Source organism: Drosophila takahashii, chromosome X, assembly GCF_030179915.1.
Source record: "Drosophila takahashii strain IR98-3 E-12201 chromosome X, DtakHiC1v2, whole genome shotgun sequence".
In the NCBI taxonomy this organism is placed as follows: domain Eukaryota; kingdom Metazoa; phylum Arthropoda; class Insecta; order Diptera; family Drosophilidae; genus Drosophila; species Drosophila takahashii.
In genome coordinates this window covers 23,066,042-23,080,515 of record NC_091683.1, presented here as the reverse complement: position 1 = coordinate 23,080,515, position 14,474 = coordinate 23,066,042, and the positions used below count along the sequence as shown (strand labels likewise).

Below are 14,474 nucleotides of genomic sequence, written 5' to 3'. Positions count from 1 at the left end.
AGGAATACCAAAATAAATTTTTAAAAATGTTATTACTCATACGCACTGTTGCCTTCAATCAACAAATTTTTTTAGTCTACGTGGCATAGATTTCCACCTTTCATTTGATGTTTTGCTGTTCCTTTTTAAAACCAATTAATTCAACGAAATTCAAAATTTCAAGGCTAGAAATGGAAGAACGATATTTTTTGACCAAATTCGAACTCTAATACGTGTCGAATGAGTAATTTTTTAGCAAACTTTGAGAAAGTTTCGCAAGGTATAAATCGAAGACTGCAAATAAGTGTTATGAATTAAAAAAAAAGAAAAGTCGATGTAGAATATTTCTTTAGCTTAACGGTGTTTAATCCACTCAAGCTAATCATCTTGTTCCTACGAACTCGCGGTTTTTAAGAATCGATAATTATAGAGCCAAGTATAAAAAAGGGTGCTTTAGCTTAGAAGAGAACGGTCCAAACAATCTGAAGATTATTCTGTTCTGAAGAATTTGCGGGTTTGAAGAATCAATATATAAAAAAGTCTCCCTAAAACAGAGATCGCCCTAAAACTACAAAAAATGTTTCTTATTTTAGGATCCTCATGTTCCTAAGAATTCGCGGGTTGGATATACATATATATACAAGTTAACACTTGAATAAAATGTATCGATGGACTTCGCACCCTGGGTCATTTGGCCAATCGTCGTCCGGAACATTATACGACAACAGGGTCGTCTCAGCATTACCCCTAATCTTCTGCCTGACTCTGAGTACTATGGAACGGTATAAGGGTCTATCCCTGATTACTTCGTAATCTTTCAAGACCGCCTCAGCCCTTCCAATCCATGATTCATAACTACCGGACTCCCCCTCAAAGGTCTGTAATTCTTTCACGCAGTCTGGTAATCTCGAAATTTCCTTCAACTCATACTCGGTGCGAGCGGCGGTCAAAGGCTTGGGTTGTGAAACAACCCGATTGTCCTTCTCCCGGTCACCCTCCAATCCGGTCACCTTTTCTCCAACGCTTTTTATGTCTTCCTTTACGTTGGCCATTTGGCCAAGTAGGGTCGACAGTGTAGCCTCAAATTTGGTCAGGGTTTCTTTCATCTCTTCCATTTTTTAAATGTCTAATTTCCTCAAGTAGGTTTCTTTTTTATTTTATATGACCTTTGCGCTCGTGAATGTGCTGTATAGCAGATCACCGCAGCGGGTTGGCATTTCTCATTTTATTTCACGATCACGAATTTTGCGATCATTATTTTTGGAATCGATTGCTTCATTCTTCTTGCACGTTTCATTTTTGCACACACTTCACACATACCCAACACCTTCCACTTTCCAGTCAATTTACCATATATAACTGTCTTAGTGAATTTCGGTATGCTCCACTCGATAAGATTTTCGCTGATTTTCCCACTTCTGATGTTTGTAGTCGGGAATACTTTATTATATCACTCCCTATTTTACGTTTTTAATGTCTGGACGCCTTTAAGTTTCAGTATAGAAAGATCGTCGCAGATATAGTCTTAAGTACTAGTCGGTTTTGTATTTCTTTTCAAATCTTGTATTCCAAATCATTTTCGTTTCCTTAGAAATTGTATTTGCCGTCTGACATTAAACTCTACTGAGTTTGGTTTATATTTCCATTAGGATACACCACGGTCTTCATTTTTTAAAACACTAAGTGCTACTCCTGTGACCCCCAAGCTAACGAGTGATCTTGTCGCGCAGTTTTCCATCATTGATGAAGATACCATTCAAGGCGTTCAATGTTTCCCCTCTCGTATTTCATAAAAAGTGAAGCAAATCTAGTACAAAAAATAAAAGAGGTCTCAAAGTAATAAGCATTACATTACGGCTTACATCTTGTTTACGACTCTGCTTTGGTGTTCCGGTTGCCAGATGGTTACCGTGGTTTATATAGCGGGGTTTCCCTTGACTCCTTCTCATTGTGGCTGGTGATTATTCATGGTTCATCATTCATGGTGATTAGGCTTCGGTCAGTGGCTTAAATAATTTCTCCTCGCTGAAGTGCGTTTATACAGGGGTCATGGGACTGGAGCTTCTTGTTTTTCTAATATTTTAATTTTAATCCAAATTTCACTGATCTGTGACAAAATTTGGACCACCCCCTTAGCCACTGGTAGCAAAAATTATTTTCGGTTTTCAGAGTGTATGAATTCTGGTACTCCATACAAATACGAAATGCTCGCTTCCAGGAATTTGACGACCACGTCGTCGTCGTCAAAGTTGTCATAATTTTCTGACCTGATATACTTGTTAATTTTCCACATTATTTTTACATTAGTATCAGCAGCTCAGAAGCAAGAAGAAGAAGAATCGACCAACAACAATGTGTGATGCCGACTACGGCAAGTGAGACCGTTGTAAGCGCGATTGCAATCATGGAATTAATGGCTGCTGGCAAAGCAATGGGTGCTTAACTGTTTCCTTTGGATAATGGGACGTACGAGGCTATCGAAAGTACCCTCGTATAAAACAAATTAATTGATGAGATTGTAAATCAAACTAGCTGCTATCGACTGCCTCACGGGATCGATAGATTTAGAAAATAATTAAGATATATGTAAGTAGTAAGTTCGGCTTTATTGTGTCGCTCCTATAATAATAGAGTAACTCTCAAAATATTGATTGGAACACACTACGAGGCTCCGAGTTTCAACAAAAGGAACACATATTTATATTTTCTGTCCATGGCGAATTATTGAATTAGAATCTCTTTGAAATAACTAAAAACCGTGAATAATTGTATTTCCTAGATATTCAGAGTTTAGAGTGTTATCTTGGAACCTCTATTGTTTTATTAATCTCAAGTGCCCTTACCTCCGACCCCATGAGCGGAGTTGAAGAATATTTGTACAGTCGATACAAACACATAATCAGGATATTATAATGATTAATTCTCCAAATTAATCGGTTAAAAATTATTTTTATTACCAGAAGTATATGTTATTGGAATATAAAGGTGAATGTCTACATTATTTGGTCTTATTATAAACCAATCCTCTGTAGGGTTAAGTGAAATATATATGCTCCCGTATCCACAAGGAACGAAAGCTGCTTCCCTGTTTCTGAATTAATAAATGGTACGAATATATTGAGATCGAGGTTGATTGTATAAACCGTTGGTATTTTTAATTTCTCGGATCTAAAGGGGTCTGCGAGTTTCTTGAAACTGGCTGGGTAACGTGGACATTATTGTTTTGTTGTGTGTGGTTGGTGCTATTTTGGTTGTTGTTGTTTCCTCTATAATTTCCACGACCTGTATTATAGTTATAGGTCTGGTTATTATAGTTTCGTTTATAGTCATTATTTTGATTGTAGCCGCTATTTTGGTTGTAGCCGTTGTTTTGGTAATACCCATTATTTTAGTAGTTACCACGACCATTTCCTCTACCTCTACCACGGTAGTTACCTCTGAAGTTGTAACCTCTATAGGCCTGTCTTGTGTTTGCAAATAGTATTGCGTTGGTATTACCCGTCATTTCAGAAGTACATTGAATGTACTTTGTCACAGCCTCATTCATTGATGAAAAGTTGCCTGCCTCAAGGATTTTTTTGAGTCGGCCATGTTCACAATTTTTTATCATTGTGTGCTGAATTTGTCCGCGTGTTCAGCGGTCAATCCTTCATCAATATACGAAGCTTCAAGGAGCTTTCGTTAGTTTTCAGTTGTGAATTTTTCTGCTTTTTTTTTCCTTTTTAATTAGTTTTTGACATTTTGGCTTTAACTACGTCGGATGTATCGCCAATAATTGTGTCTTGTAATTTTTTTATAATTCATTTTGCACTTTATACAAAGTTGACCAAAGTTGAATTTTATGACAGCTATCTATTCAAATGTGCCTTTAGTTAGGTTTACTAATTTTAAGGCTGTGACAAATCTTTGAAGGTTAATTTTTTGTCCGTTGAATTCGGGGATAGCATTTGCTATATCTTTAATATATGCACGTTGGGCAACAGTATCGTCCGGCATTGTTAATCTTTGTTCGATTTCACAATCGGAATCAGATTGATCAGATTAATCAGATTGAATAAGTACAGCTGAAATTGTAAGATTATTCAAATCTTTCTCTTCTATTTGTGGGCTATCAATTGTAGATTCTTCTATCTGTACCTGGTTGATTTCTGATGGATATGATGATTCTTTCTTTTATAGTTATTAGATTTGTCGGAAGTCTGGTCAGAAATTTCGATACCTCAGACCAACGATTTTTATTTAGTCGATCTCTTTGCTCATGTATTAGTATACGCGCATTGTTGAAGCGAGGTACTAATAATTCTACATGTTTATTTATAGTGGTTTGTTGTGTTGTTCTATTTTGCGTTAATGATTTATATGATTTATCAAAATCGCTTTTTAAGTTATGTAGAACTTTATATAATTCACTCCATTCCATTACAATATGGATATGAATTATTTCTGTATACCACTGTTTAAAGTTTATTTTTGTAGACTTGTATTTTTGGTTGAATTTGGGAGCGACTCAGTGGTACGCTCCCCAAGTTTTATTATTTTCGATCTGAATTGTTAATTCTATTACATGTTTGCATATGGATTGGGCAACTTTAATGTCGCAATTTTTTTTTATTTTTGGCAATTTTTTGAATTACAGGGTAGGTGGATGTGTGTGTGGCTGTGGTTTTATTTTTTCGCACTGTTAGAGAGATATTTAACGACGGTTGCCGGAGTTTTGCAATGCTATAGAACTTGTGTTCTTTATTCGTACAAAGCTTGAAGCAAACTAAAACTAAAGTTGACAGAAAATGAAATTCATAGCGGCCACGCAAATATGCTGTGTTTGCCGGCTATGTACGAGCATCCGAGCCATGGAATCTGACTCCCTTCTCCGTGGAGTTTTAGTTCTTTTATACAGTAACTGAGCTTTTCTTTTTGCTTCCGGGTTCCTATTTTCGTACCTAAATGTTCCCATCTAGGTACCCATGCTCTCATGCTCTATCGACTAAGCTAGCCGGGCTATTTTTTTTTTTTTTTTGTAAATATAATTGTGAAAAAATTAAACTATTGTTTTTTTTTCTCTCTCTCTTGGATATTTTATTTTATTTTATTTATTTATTTATATATATATATATTTTTTTTTTTGGTTTTTGTGTTACAAATGCGCGTATTGCTAGATATTAAAATTTAATACGAAGCGGAATATCGCCGTCTTAACCCGAATTCCGGCCAGATGGGTTCCTTAGCTTTACGTTCAGCTTGCTCCCGCCACCGCTCCTCCGTCCGGTACCAGACCATTCCCCGGTCGATACTTCTCCGCCTGGTGACGGCGAAGTTCGGGAACACAGGCTCCCGGAACAAGCCCTCGAATACGGCCGCGTCCCGTTCGGCCTCATCCTTTATCTGTAGGTGGGTCTCGTCCCACTCCTGCCAGTGCAGCAGGTCCTGCTCCTGACGCTCCATCAAGATCATGAGCCAAAACAGCTGTGGCTCCGGTTCCGCCAAGACTTTATCGAGCAACAAGACGTTGATCCGGAGGACGTTCAGCAACTCCACCTTCTTCCACTCCACGCTCGCCGCTTCGGTTCGCAGGGCGTATGCCAACTCGTTGGCAAAATCCTGGTTTGCGAAGGGCTCCCCTTGCTCCCTCCACTCTCTCATCGGCTCCGTCAGGCGTCTTCTTATCTCCTGCAACTCCGTTGCCTAATTCGTACAACGAAGTTCCTTTTTGTTGGTCTAATGTTAAAGGCGTATTCCAAATTGTCGGGATATATATTTTTAAATCATACTTATCCTTGACAATTATTAGGTTTGCCCGCAACCTTATCAATATTTTGGATAATTTTGATAACTTTGTTTTGTAAATTATTACCCTATTTTCATGCACTAGGGTTCTTGCCTGATTGTACGAATCTACAAGAATTGTTGCATGTTTATCTACTGTTTCTTTTTGGGTTTGCCTTTTTTGGCTTACACATTTGTAAGACTCTTCAAATGTTTCTTTTAATTCTCGGATATGGAGTATAAATTGCTCCCATTCCATATTCAATTTTTAGTCATTTTTTTTACTATTTACTTGTGCATAATTTTTAGCACGTTAATATGTCCTAAGACTGGGTGTATGTAAATTTCGGAGAATACTTTACAGTTTCTCATGGTAGTCAGTACTATTGCCTTTTGCGTTCTGCCGCAATAAACAAGTGGAGAGAATTCAAGATCGTACCTATTCATATATTCGTACTTATAATCTGCAATTAATAGAGGCTCTGCTCTGCTCCTAATTAAGGCTAATACCCTATTCTCAAAATTTGGCTCGTTGGTCAATGTAACTCTAAGGCACTTTGTTGTATTCATTTTGACAAATTTTTTTTTTAATGATTTTTATTTATTTGTTTATTTAAACGGGTATTTTATTTCTCATATATATAAACGGGTATTTTAATTCTCATACATATACAATTTTTGTTTAAAATTTAATTTTTTCTTTTAATTGAAAAATTTTTGTTATATTTTATTATAGCAATTGTTTTGCGCTTCTTAAATTAGATTTTATCCAGATCATTAGCCTGGCTTCTGTTAATAGCTCTTTTTGATACACATTTATTGTGGAACATATAGGCCTTATATAAAATAAATGCGCTCATAAAAAAACAATTATTGATAATAAAATATTTGTTAATTTGAAATCGATATTTTGCGATTCAATTTTATTTATTACGTTAGCAGTGGAATCCACTGACTTAAGTGGATAGATATTTATGGGTAATATATATTTTGGAACATCGCGCCTTTCGTGTAACTATTATAAAACTCTTAACAGACAAATAAAAACTATAAGCATATGGAGGGAATGAAAGAAGCGGCACTCGGTCATCCAGGTGAACTTTACTGCGGGAACTTCTCAATGTGCTTCTTATTACACATGCACGTTTGTGTGGTGGCTGATTTTGTTTTGGGTTTTCTGTTCTGTTACTGATAATTATTTGTTTTAATTTATTTTATTGTTAGCGTTGCGGCCTTTGTTGTAGTTTTTTCATTGCAGTGGCTGACAATGATTTGATTTAATTCATTTTTTTTTCTTTTTTTGTTCCGCACTTAATCCCGGCTTCTTTCGGGCCAGTTAGAGGCGGCGGCTACGATCCTCTCTAGTTCGTGTCCATGATCCCGACGGCGTTGTACTGTTTTCTTGTACATTCGGAGTCCTCGGAGGACTATAAGGAGCACTAGTAACCCGGCAATTAGACACAAGACATTAAAGACTTTCACGATTTCGTCCTTGTGGTCGATCACTTCCACATTGTTTATAACGTTGGCAGTGTTGCCTTCCGCTTTTGAAACTTTGGACCCCATTTTTTTTTTATCTTTGGTCCTTAAACGGAATCTCCGTGAAACGCGAAACAAGGATTCATGTTCACTGTGTTGAACTTTCCGTCGAACGGATTATTTTTGTTCTTTGCGCTCGATTGGTATTATTGCCGGCCGTACCTGCGAATCTGACTGCCTTCTCCGTAGAGTCATAGTTCTTTTATACCGTAGATAGAGCTTTTCTTTTTGCTTCCGGGTTCTTATTTTCGTCCCTGAGTGTTCCCATCTAGGTACTCATTTCCCCTTGCTCTAGCTAACTGGCCCGCTTTGGATTTAGCTAGCGTCAGCTTTCGGGTTCATTTGAGTCTCTCGTTTTTACTGACCGATATATTATTCCATTCAATTGCCCAATTGGTGCATTATATTGCATTGTGCAAATCTGGTCTTTCTTTCTTCTTTCGCAACTTCAGAGATTGTGGCTTCTGCCTTTGCCTCGCTTCCCGCCATAAGCGGCGCTCGTAACAGGGCTCCTCATCAACAGTTCTGTTGGTGGCTACCACCGATGTGTTGTAAGGTAAAGCCTTCGGGCAAGCATTTTACAGCATCTAGAGGTTCATTACATTGAACAGTGTCTACTATCTCTATGGCTTTATATGTTACTATCTGGGGGGTCTGGGCTGAAGCTGGCGGAACGTTGATTGCCGTTACTCGCCTGGCCAATTCCTCAATTTGTTGCATAAGCGCTTGCTCCCTCGCTTGGCTTTGAGCGGTCTGTTCTGCAAGGGCATTTGCAACGACCTCCCTTCACTCTCAGACTCTGAGTCGCTGGAGTCTTGCCAATTGTTTCTATATTCGAGAAACGGATTACTCATGTGCAGCTGGATTTAACCGCACAGAAATTCGCGCGCGTAAGCAAAGCTCTACACACACAAAGACACAAAGACGAAGGCAAAAAGCTTGGGGATCGTATTTCCTTGCGATAAGTGGAGCGACAAAATTGAATGCCTGTGTTATATATTTTTTATATAGGTCACAAAATTTAATGCCTGTTTATATATTTAGAGGTCCGAATTTACAAAATGTTGTGGAAGACGTAAAAAATATTTTTGGCCGAAGGGCCCACTTACATTTTCTGTTAGCTTCCACTAATATAATTCTCCCGGTAGTTGAGAGCCAATTATACTTTTAGTATGCGGCCCAGTGGCGGTATAGTTCCTGCACGGGCCGGGGTTGGAAGGGCACCAGTAAGGTGGTTGCTGGATATAGAGCGAGGGAGCACCGACCGTCAGCAATTTCGGCCGGAGTAACTGCGGTCAATGATCTTGGTTAGATTGACCACAGTTAACTTACACTCGTGAGAGGGCATCTGGTACGACGTTAAGTGCTCATTTACGAAAGTCGAACGCTTGCAGCTTCAGACTCCATCGTGCTAATCTGCCGAATAAATCCTTTTGACCCATCAACCATTTTAGACTAGCATGATCGGTGATCACTTTGAACGGCATGCCTTCTACGTAAGCGCGGAATTTGGTGATGCTGAGAAGGGCGGCATAGCATTCGAGCTCTGTTATGCTATAATTCCGCTGCGCCTTGTTCAGTTTGGCTGACATGTAGGCGATCGGGTGTTTGCTGCCTGAGTCATCCGTCTGAAACAAAACTCCTCCTACTCCAGTCGTTGACGCATCGCACTGAATGGTGAAGGGCTTTTTAAAGTCAGGGGTGACAAGTACAGGTGCTAATATACAATACTACTTCCAAAGTTTCCTGGTAAGATTGATTTTATAGTCTCTGAATTAAGAGAGTTTTGGAAACAGATTGACAAGTTGGAGTAAAGGTGTTTTAATGTCTATAATTCCTCGCGAGCCTATGGGTTGAACGGAGGCAAACTTAGAGAACTTATCCACAGCGTTTAAAAAACATGTTCCGTCTGTTGAAAAAATGTCGACACGTCAATTACGAGAGATTTTGAATATCTAAAGACTGTCGAGGGCAATTCCTGAATCAAAGCGTGTTGAATAAATGCAAGAATGGGGAGTTCGCAATGTATTGCGTTGACGACTTCTGGCTTCACAACATCTCTTAGAAGATGTAGTAAAGAGTCCTTGCCCCTGAATTGGATAATATGTCTCATTTTATTTTGGAACAGAACATAGTTTTTGTTTGCTGGATGCAGCGATTCTTCAATCACAATTTGGTATATTTATCGGTCTGTCCGTTGTTTCAATTGTATATGTCAGGGACTCTTCACTGTGAATAGTGGCGGCGTCAGAGCCACCACTATCTTCAAGCGCGTTTACATTTTGACCGGAAAGAGCATCCGCCACTTGGCTTTGTTTGCCAGAGGTATAAACGACGGTGGCATTGTGCTCGTCGACAAACGCCTTCCAACGTATTATTTTGTCGTTTGTGTTTTTTGGTGACAGCTGACAGCCCTGACAGCTGATGTCAGGGGCTTGTGATCTGTGTAGATCGTCAAATTTTTTACCCCATATAAATAGTTTCTCAAACTCTTTAGTGCCCATACTATGGCTAAGAGTTCCTTTACATTTGCCGCCAGGTGCTCCTCGTAATTGCGAATTGCGCGAGTTAACTAGATGATCCAGGAGCGGTTATCCAGATAGAAATATGTCTCCAGTATGGTAATAGCTTTTAAGTGATGATGAGTGATGAGTGATGAGAATTAGTGCACTTAAAAATAGTATTTATGGGTAATATATATTTTGGAACATCGTGCCTTTCGTGTAACTATTTTAAAACTCTTAACAGACAAATAAAAACTATAAGCATATGGAGGGAATGAAAGAAGCGGCACTCGGTCATCCAGGTGAACTTTACTGCGGGAACTTCTCAATGTGCTTCTTATTACACATGCACGTTTGTGTGGTGGCTGATTTTGTTTTGGGTTTTCTGTTCTGTTACTGATAATTATTTGTTTTAATTTATTTTATTGTTAGCGTTGCGGCCTTTGTTGTAGTTTTTTCATTGCAGTGGCTGACAATGATTTGATTTAATTCATTTTTTTTTTCTTTTTTTGTTCCGCACTTAATCCCGGCTTCTTTCGGGCCAGTTAGAGGCGGCGGCTACGATCCTCTCTAGTTCGTGTCCATGATCCCGACGGTGTTGTACTGTTTTCTTGTACATTCGGAGTCCTCGGAGGACTATAAGGAGCACTAGTAACCCGGCAATTAGACACAAGACATTAAAGACTTTCACGATTTCGTCCTTGTGGTCTATCACTTCCACATTGTTTATAACGTTGCCTTCCGCTTTTGAAACTTTGGATCTAGGTACTCATTTCCCCTTGCTCTAGCTAACTGGCCCGCTTTGGATTTAGCTAGCGTCAGCTTTCGGGTTCATTTCAGTCTCTCGTTGCTTTTACTGACCGATATATTATTCCATTGAATTGCCCAATTGGTGCATTATATTGCATTGTGCAAAGCTGGTCTTTCTTTCTTCTTTCGCAACTTCAGAGATTGTGGCTTCTGCTGTCCCCCTTTTTGCCTCGTTTCCCGCCATAACCGGCGCTCGTAACAGGCTCGATGTCGTCGATGCGGATTCCGTATGGAACGACCTCGCAAAAAGGATCCTTTTTTTTTTGGGCTTGAGTTTAGCCCAACGTGTGGCCTCGACCCATACCCTGGGATACAGAGCCTCGTGCTCTATTGACTAAGCTAGCCGGGCTTTTTTTTTTTTTTTTTAAATAAGATTGTGAAAAAATTGGACTATTGTTTTTTTTCTTGGATATTTCATTTTACTTTATTTATTTATTTATATTTTTTTTTTTGAAAGAGAGTTTTTTCTTTAGTATTTTTATCTATATTTTTATTTATTTATTTTATTTATTTTTTTTTTTAAACGGTATTTAATTTATTGAATCTTCTCTCTTAGAGACTAACGACAAGTTTGCAAATCTTAATCTAGTTTATATATTTTAATTAATTACAAATTAATTTTTTTTTTTAGAATAACGGCCCTAACTATTGCTGCTGGGTGGGGAGGTCTCTTCGCCGGAGTCGTGTATAGCTTGTGGTCCAGATTAGAGACCGCGCAAGGTCATTAGGATGGGCCTGGAGCTTGGGATTATACTTTGTTTTCGCTTTGTCGAGTTCGTCTTTAACTAAGCCTATGTTTAGATCTTTATGAATATTTTCATTCCGTATATACCACGGCGCTCCTGTTATAGTTCTCAGTATCTTTGATTGAGCTCTCTGGATTATTTCTAAGTTGCTGGCACATGCGTTTCCCCATAGCTCGGACCCATATGTCCAAATTGGTTTTAGGACTGCATTATACAAGAGTATTTTGTATTCTAATTTTAATGGCGAGCGGGCGTTAATAGGCCAATTATTATTATTTATTATTTATTTTTTTTTTGTTTTTATTTTTTTATAATCTGATCCGGCTCTTGGGTGCGGGTCGCGTCACCCATCCTTCCAGCCACCGCAGCTCCATTCGCGACCGGTAGACGGACAGGATGTTCCAGTCCACATTTCCATAGACCCTCTGTAGCTGGTCATCTTCTATCTCCCTCTTGAACACGTTAATCTGTTCCTGGAGTCGGTCTATTTCCTCCTTGTCCTCCTCTTTCTGAATTTGTATTAGTTTTTGGCGGATTTGGTCCTCCTTCCATGGTATTATATGTTGGTAGCAATCTAGCAGCTCGAGTGATATCTCAAGAAAGGAGATTTTCTCTGCTATCTCCTTCTTGGTCTCGCGTATATCCCACGCGACTCCATTCAAACGACGCTTTTGGGGCCTCATTGTCATTGCTGTCTGATTCGGATTTGTAGTGTTGTCGGGTTTATATAGCAGGTCTCTCCTGGCCTGATTTCGTAATTCTTACAAACTCTCTTGACCGGCGGGGATTCTTCGGATTTCATTCAGGGGGTCAGGCTATATATACAGGTCTTTGGCATGGTATACACCAACACTTTTGCCAACTCCATTGCCTAATTCGTACAACGAATTCCCTTGTCGTTTAAGTATGACACACCGAACTCGGTTTGGCCCTAACTTTGCATTATACCCTTCCGCTCGGTTACTTTGCCGTTAGTTTTTTCGGTATACTACCTGTCCTACGGCAAACTGGACTGTATTCTGCCTACACCTGGTTTAGAACTCAATTGCAAACGGATAATACTTGTGGCTAAGGCCCTTGATCAAGTTCAATGGAACAACACCCTCGCCAGTGTGAAAGCCATCGAGAACAGCCATTTCCTCGGCGGTCAGTTCAGAATCGAAGATATCAAAGTTTTCGGAAATTCGGTTAGTATTCGATGACTTGAGGATGGGGATGACGCCGAGGCCAACCAGATAGCGCAGGACAATCTGCGGGGCAGTTTTGCCGTACTTCTTGGCAATAACGGCCACCTCCGTCGAGTAGATAAAGTCTGGCTTCTGGATATCGGGCTTCGGCTTTCCCAAAGGCGTATAGCCCGTCAAAGTAACGCCGTTCTCCTTATAAAAGGCAGTCAAAGCCTTCTGATTGAGGGCAGGAGAGCACTCCACCTGGTTGGTGACCGGCGTGATCTCGCAGTTGGCCAAAACTAGTGCCAGCTGCTCGCTATTGAAGTTCGACACTCCGATACTGCGGACCAGCCCCAGTTTCACCAGCTTTTCCATGGCCTTGTAGGTATCCAAAAAGGCCGTGTCTATATGACGGTAGCCCACATCGATCGCGTGCTTTACGGCGGCCTCGCCTTCATTGTCCTTGGAATTGTAGGTTCCCAGACCCAAAACAGGCATTTCGTAGCCATTGTTCAGTTTTACAGTCGGAGCAAGCTTCATTTTTAACGTTCAAATTTAGAATAAATGAATAAAGATTGGGGGAAAAAATAATAAGCCCTAGCTCTAGGTTTGGACGTTCTGCTTTGTTAGCTTTTTCCTTTTCCAATGCAGTTGGCGCTTGCTCTCGTCCTCTTTTTTATCGTCCGGGTTAAAGATTCATGCGCGAGCCGCCTCATACTCCGTCTTCCGCTGCTGAAATGATTTATGCGGAGAAATCTGCGCCGGGCTCGCGATCGTGTTCTCCATCCTCCTCATCCTGCTCGGTTTTTCCGCCTTAGCTCCTTGTGATGGCCGGTCTTTTTGGAACGCCTCTTCGCCGTCTTCTTCCGACTCGTTGAAAATCTCGCTGACGTGTCGCGGCCGTGCTCTCTTATCCACTTCTCCAAGCGTCTTCCCTTTTTTTTGAACTCTGCTAACGAATCTATTGGAGAAGACAACATAAATGCTCCGAGTTGGGAGCTCAAATTCTCTTTCAAAATCTCCACCAGGTCTGATTCTGCAAAAGTAGCCGAATTCGTACTCATCAGCTTTGTCTTCTAACAGTTGCCAATACCACTTCAAGGCGGGGCCTGTGCAGATTAGAAAATATTTAAATAATATGTGTGGTGTGTTCCCTCAAATTTATTCCAAAATTAATTTGCGTTGAGCGCCAATTATACTTTTATTTTTGTTGGCCCGGCGACGGTACCGTTCCTGTTCGGGCCAGTGGTGAGGGGGCACCGGAAGGGTGTGTAGCCGTCTCGCCAACATCCGTTCTTCTTCTCTCTTTAGCCGAGCCAGGAGTAGACTCCGTTTGTTAAGGGCACTCCTTTTATCGTCGAATTCGTCCACGAGAGCCCTCGCCTCATGGACGAGCTCCCTTATTAACGCCTGTTCCTCCTTCAAACTTTTCATTTGCCGGAGGGCATTCCAGCGTTTCTTTATGGCTGGCGATGTCCTGCACAGCGAGTGAAATCCTGTCGTCGTGCCCGCAAATACCGGGTCCATCGATTGATCTCCAGCATTTGGTCAAGCTCTGCTTGTACCAAATCAATATGTTTGGTTAGCGTCTGCATCAGTCTCTCCTGTGCCTCCTGTACCATCCTGTCATGCCCAAAAACCTCCTCATCTCTGAGTCGCTGGAGTCTTGCCTATTGTTCCTATATTCGAGAAACGGATTACTCATGTGCAGCTGGATTTAACCGCACAGAAATTCGCGCGCGTAAGCAAAGCTCTACACACACAAAGACACAAAGACGAAGGCAAAAAGCTTGGGGATCGTATTTCCTTGTTATGTTATATATTTTTTATATAGGTCACAAAATTGAATGCCTGTTTATATATTTAGAGGTCCGAATTTACAAAATTTTGTGGAAGACGTAAAAAATATTTTTGGCCGAAGGGCCCACTTACATTTTCTGTTAACTTCCACTAATATAATTCTC

At 40.2% G+C, this 14,474-nt stretch overlaps 1 protein-coding gene across 1 annotated transcript; it reads right to left on the bottom strand.

Moving 5' to 3' along the window:
• Nucleotides 1-12,363: 12,363 nt before the first annotated feature.
• On the bottom strand, nt 12,364-13,101 carry LOC108067563 (9,11-endoperoxide prostaglandin H2 reductase-like). Its single transcript, XM_017156643.3, has one exon. The coding sequence runs from the start codon at nt 13,048-13,050 to the stop codon at nt 12,376-12,378; it is 675 nt and encodes a 224-aa protein (XP_017012132.2). The 5' UTR covers nt 13,051-13,101; the 3' UTR covers nt 12,364-12,375.
• Between the last annotated feature and the right edge of the window lie 1,373 nt (nt 13,102-14,474).

What these genes read in the sequence shown, in the direction of transcription:
- LOC108067563 (XM_017156643.3), bottom strand. Translation starts at nt 13,050, where the DNA reads ATGAAGCTTGCTCCGACTGTAAAACTGAACAATGGCTACGAAATGCCT.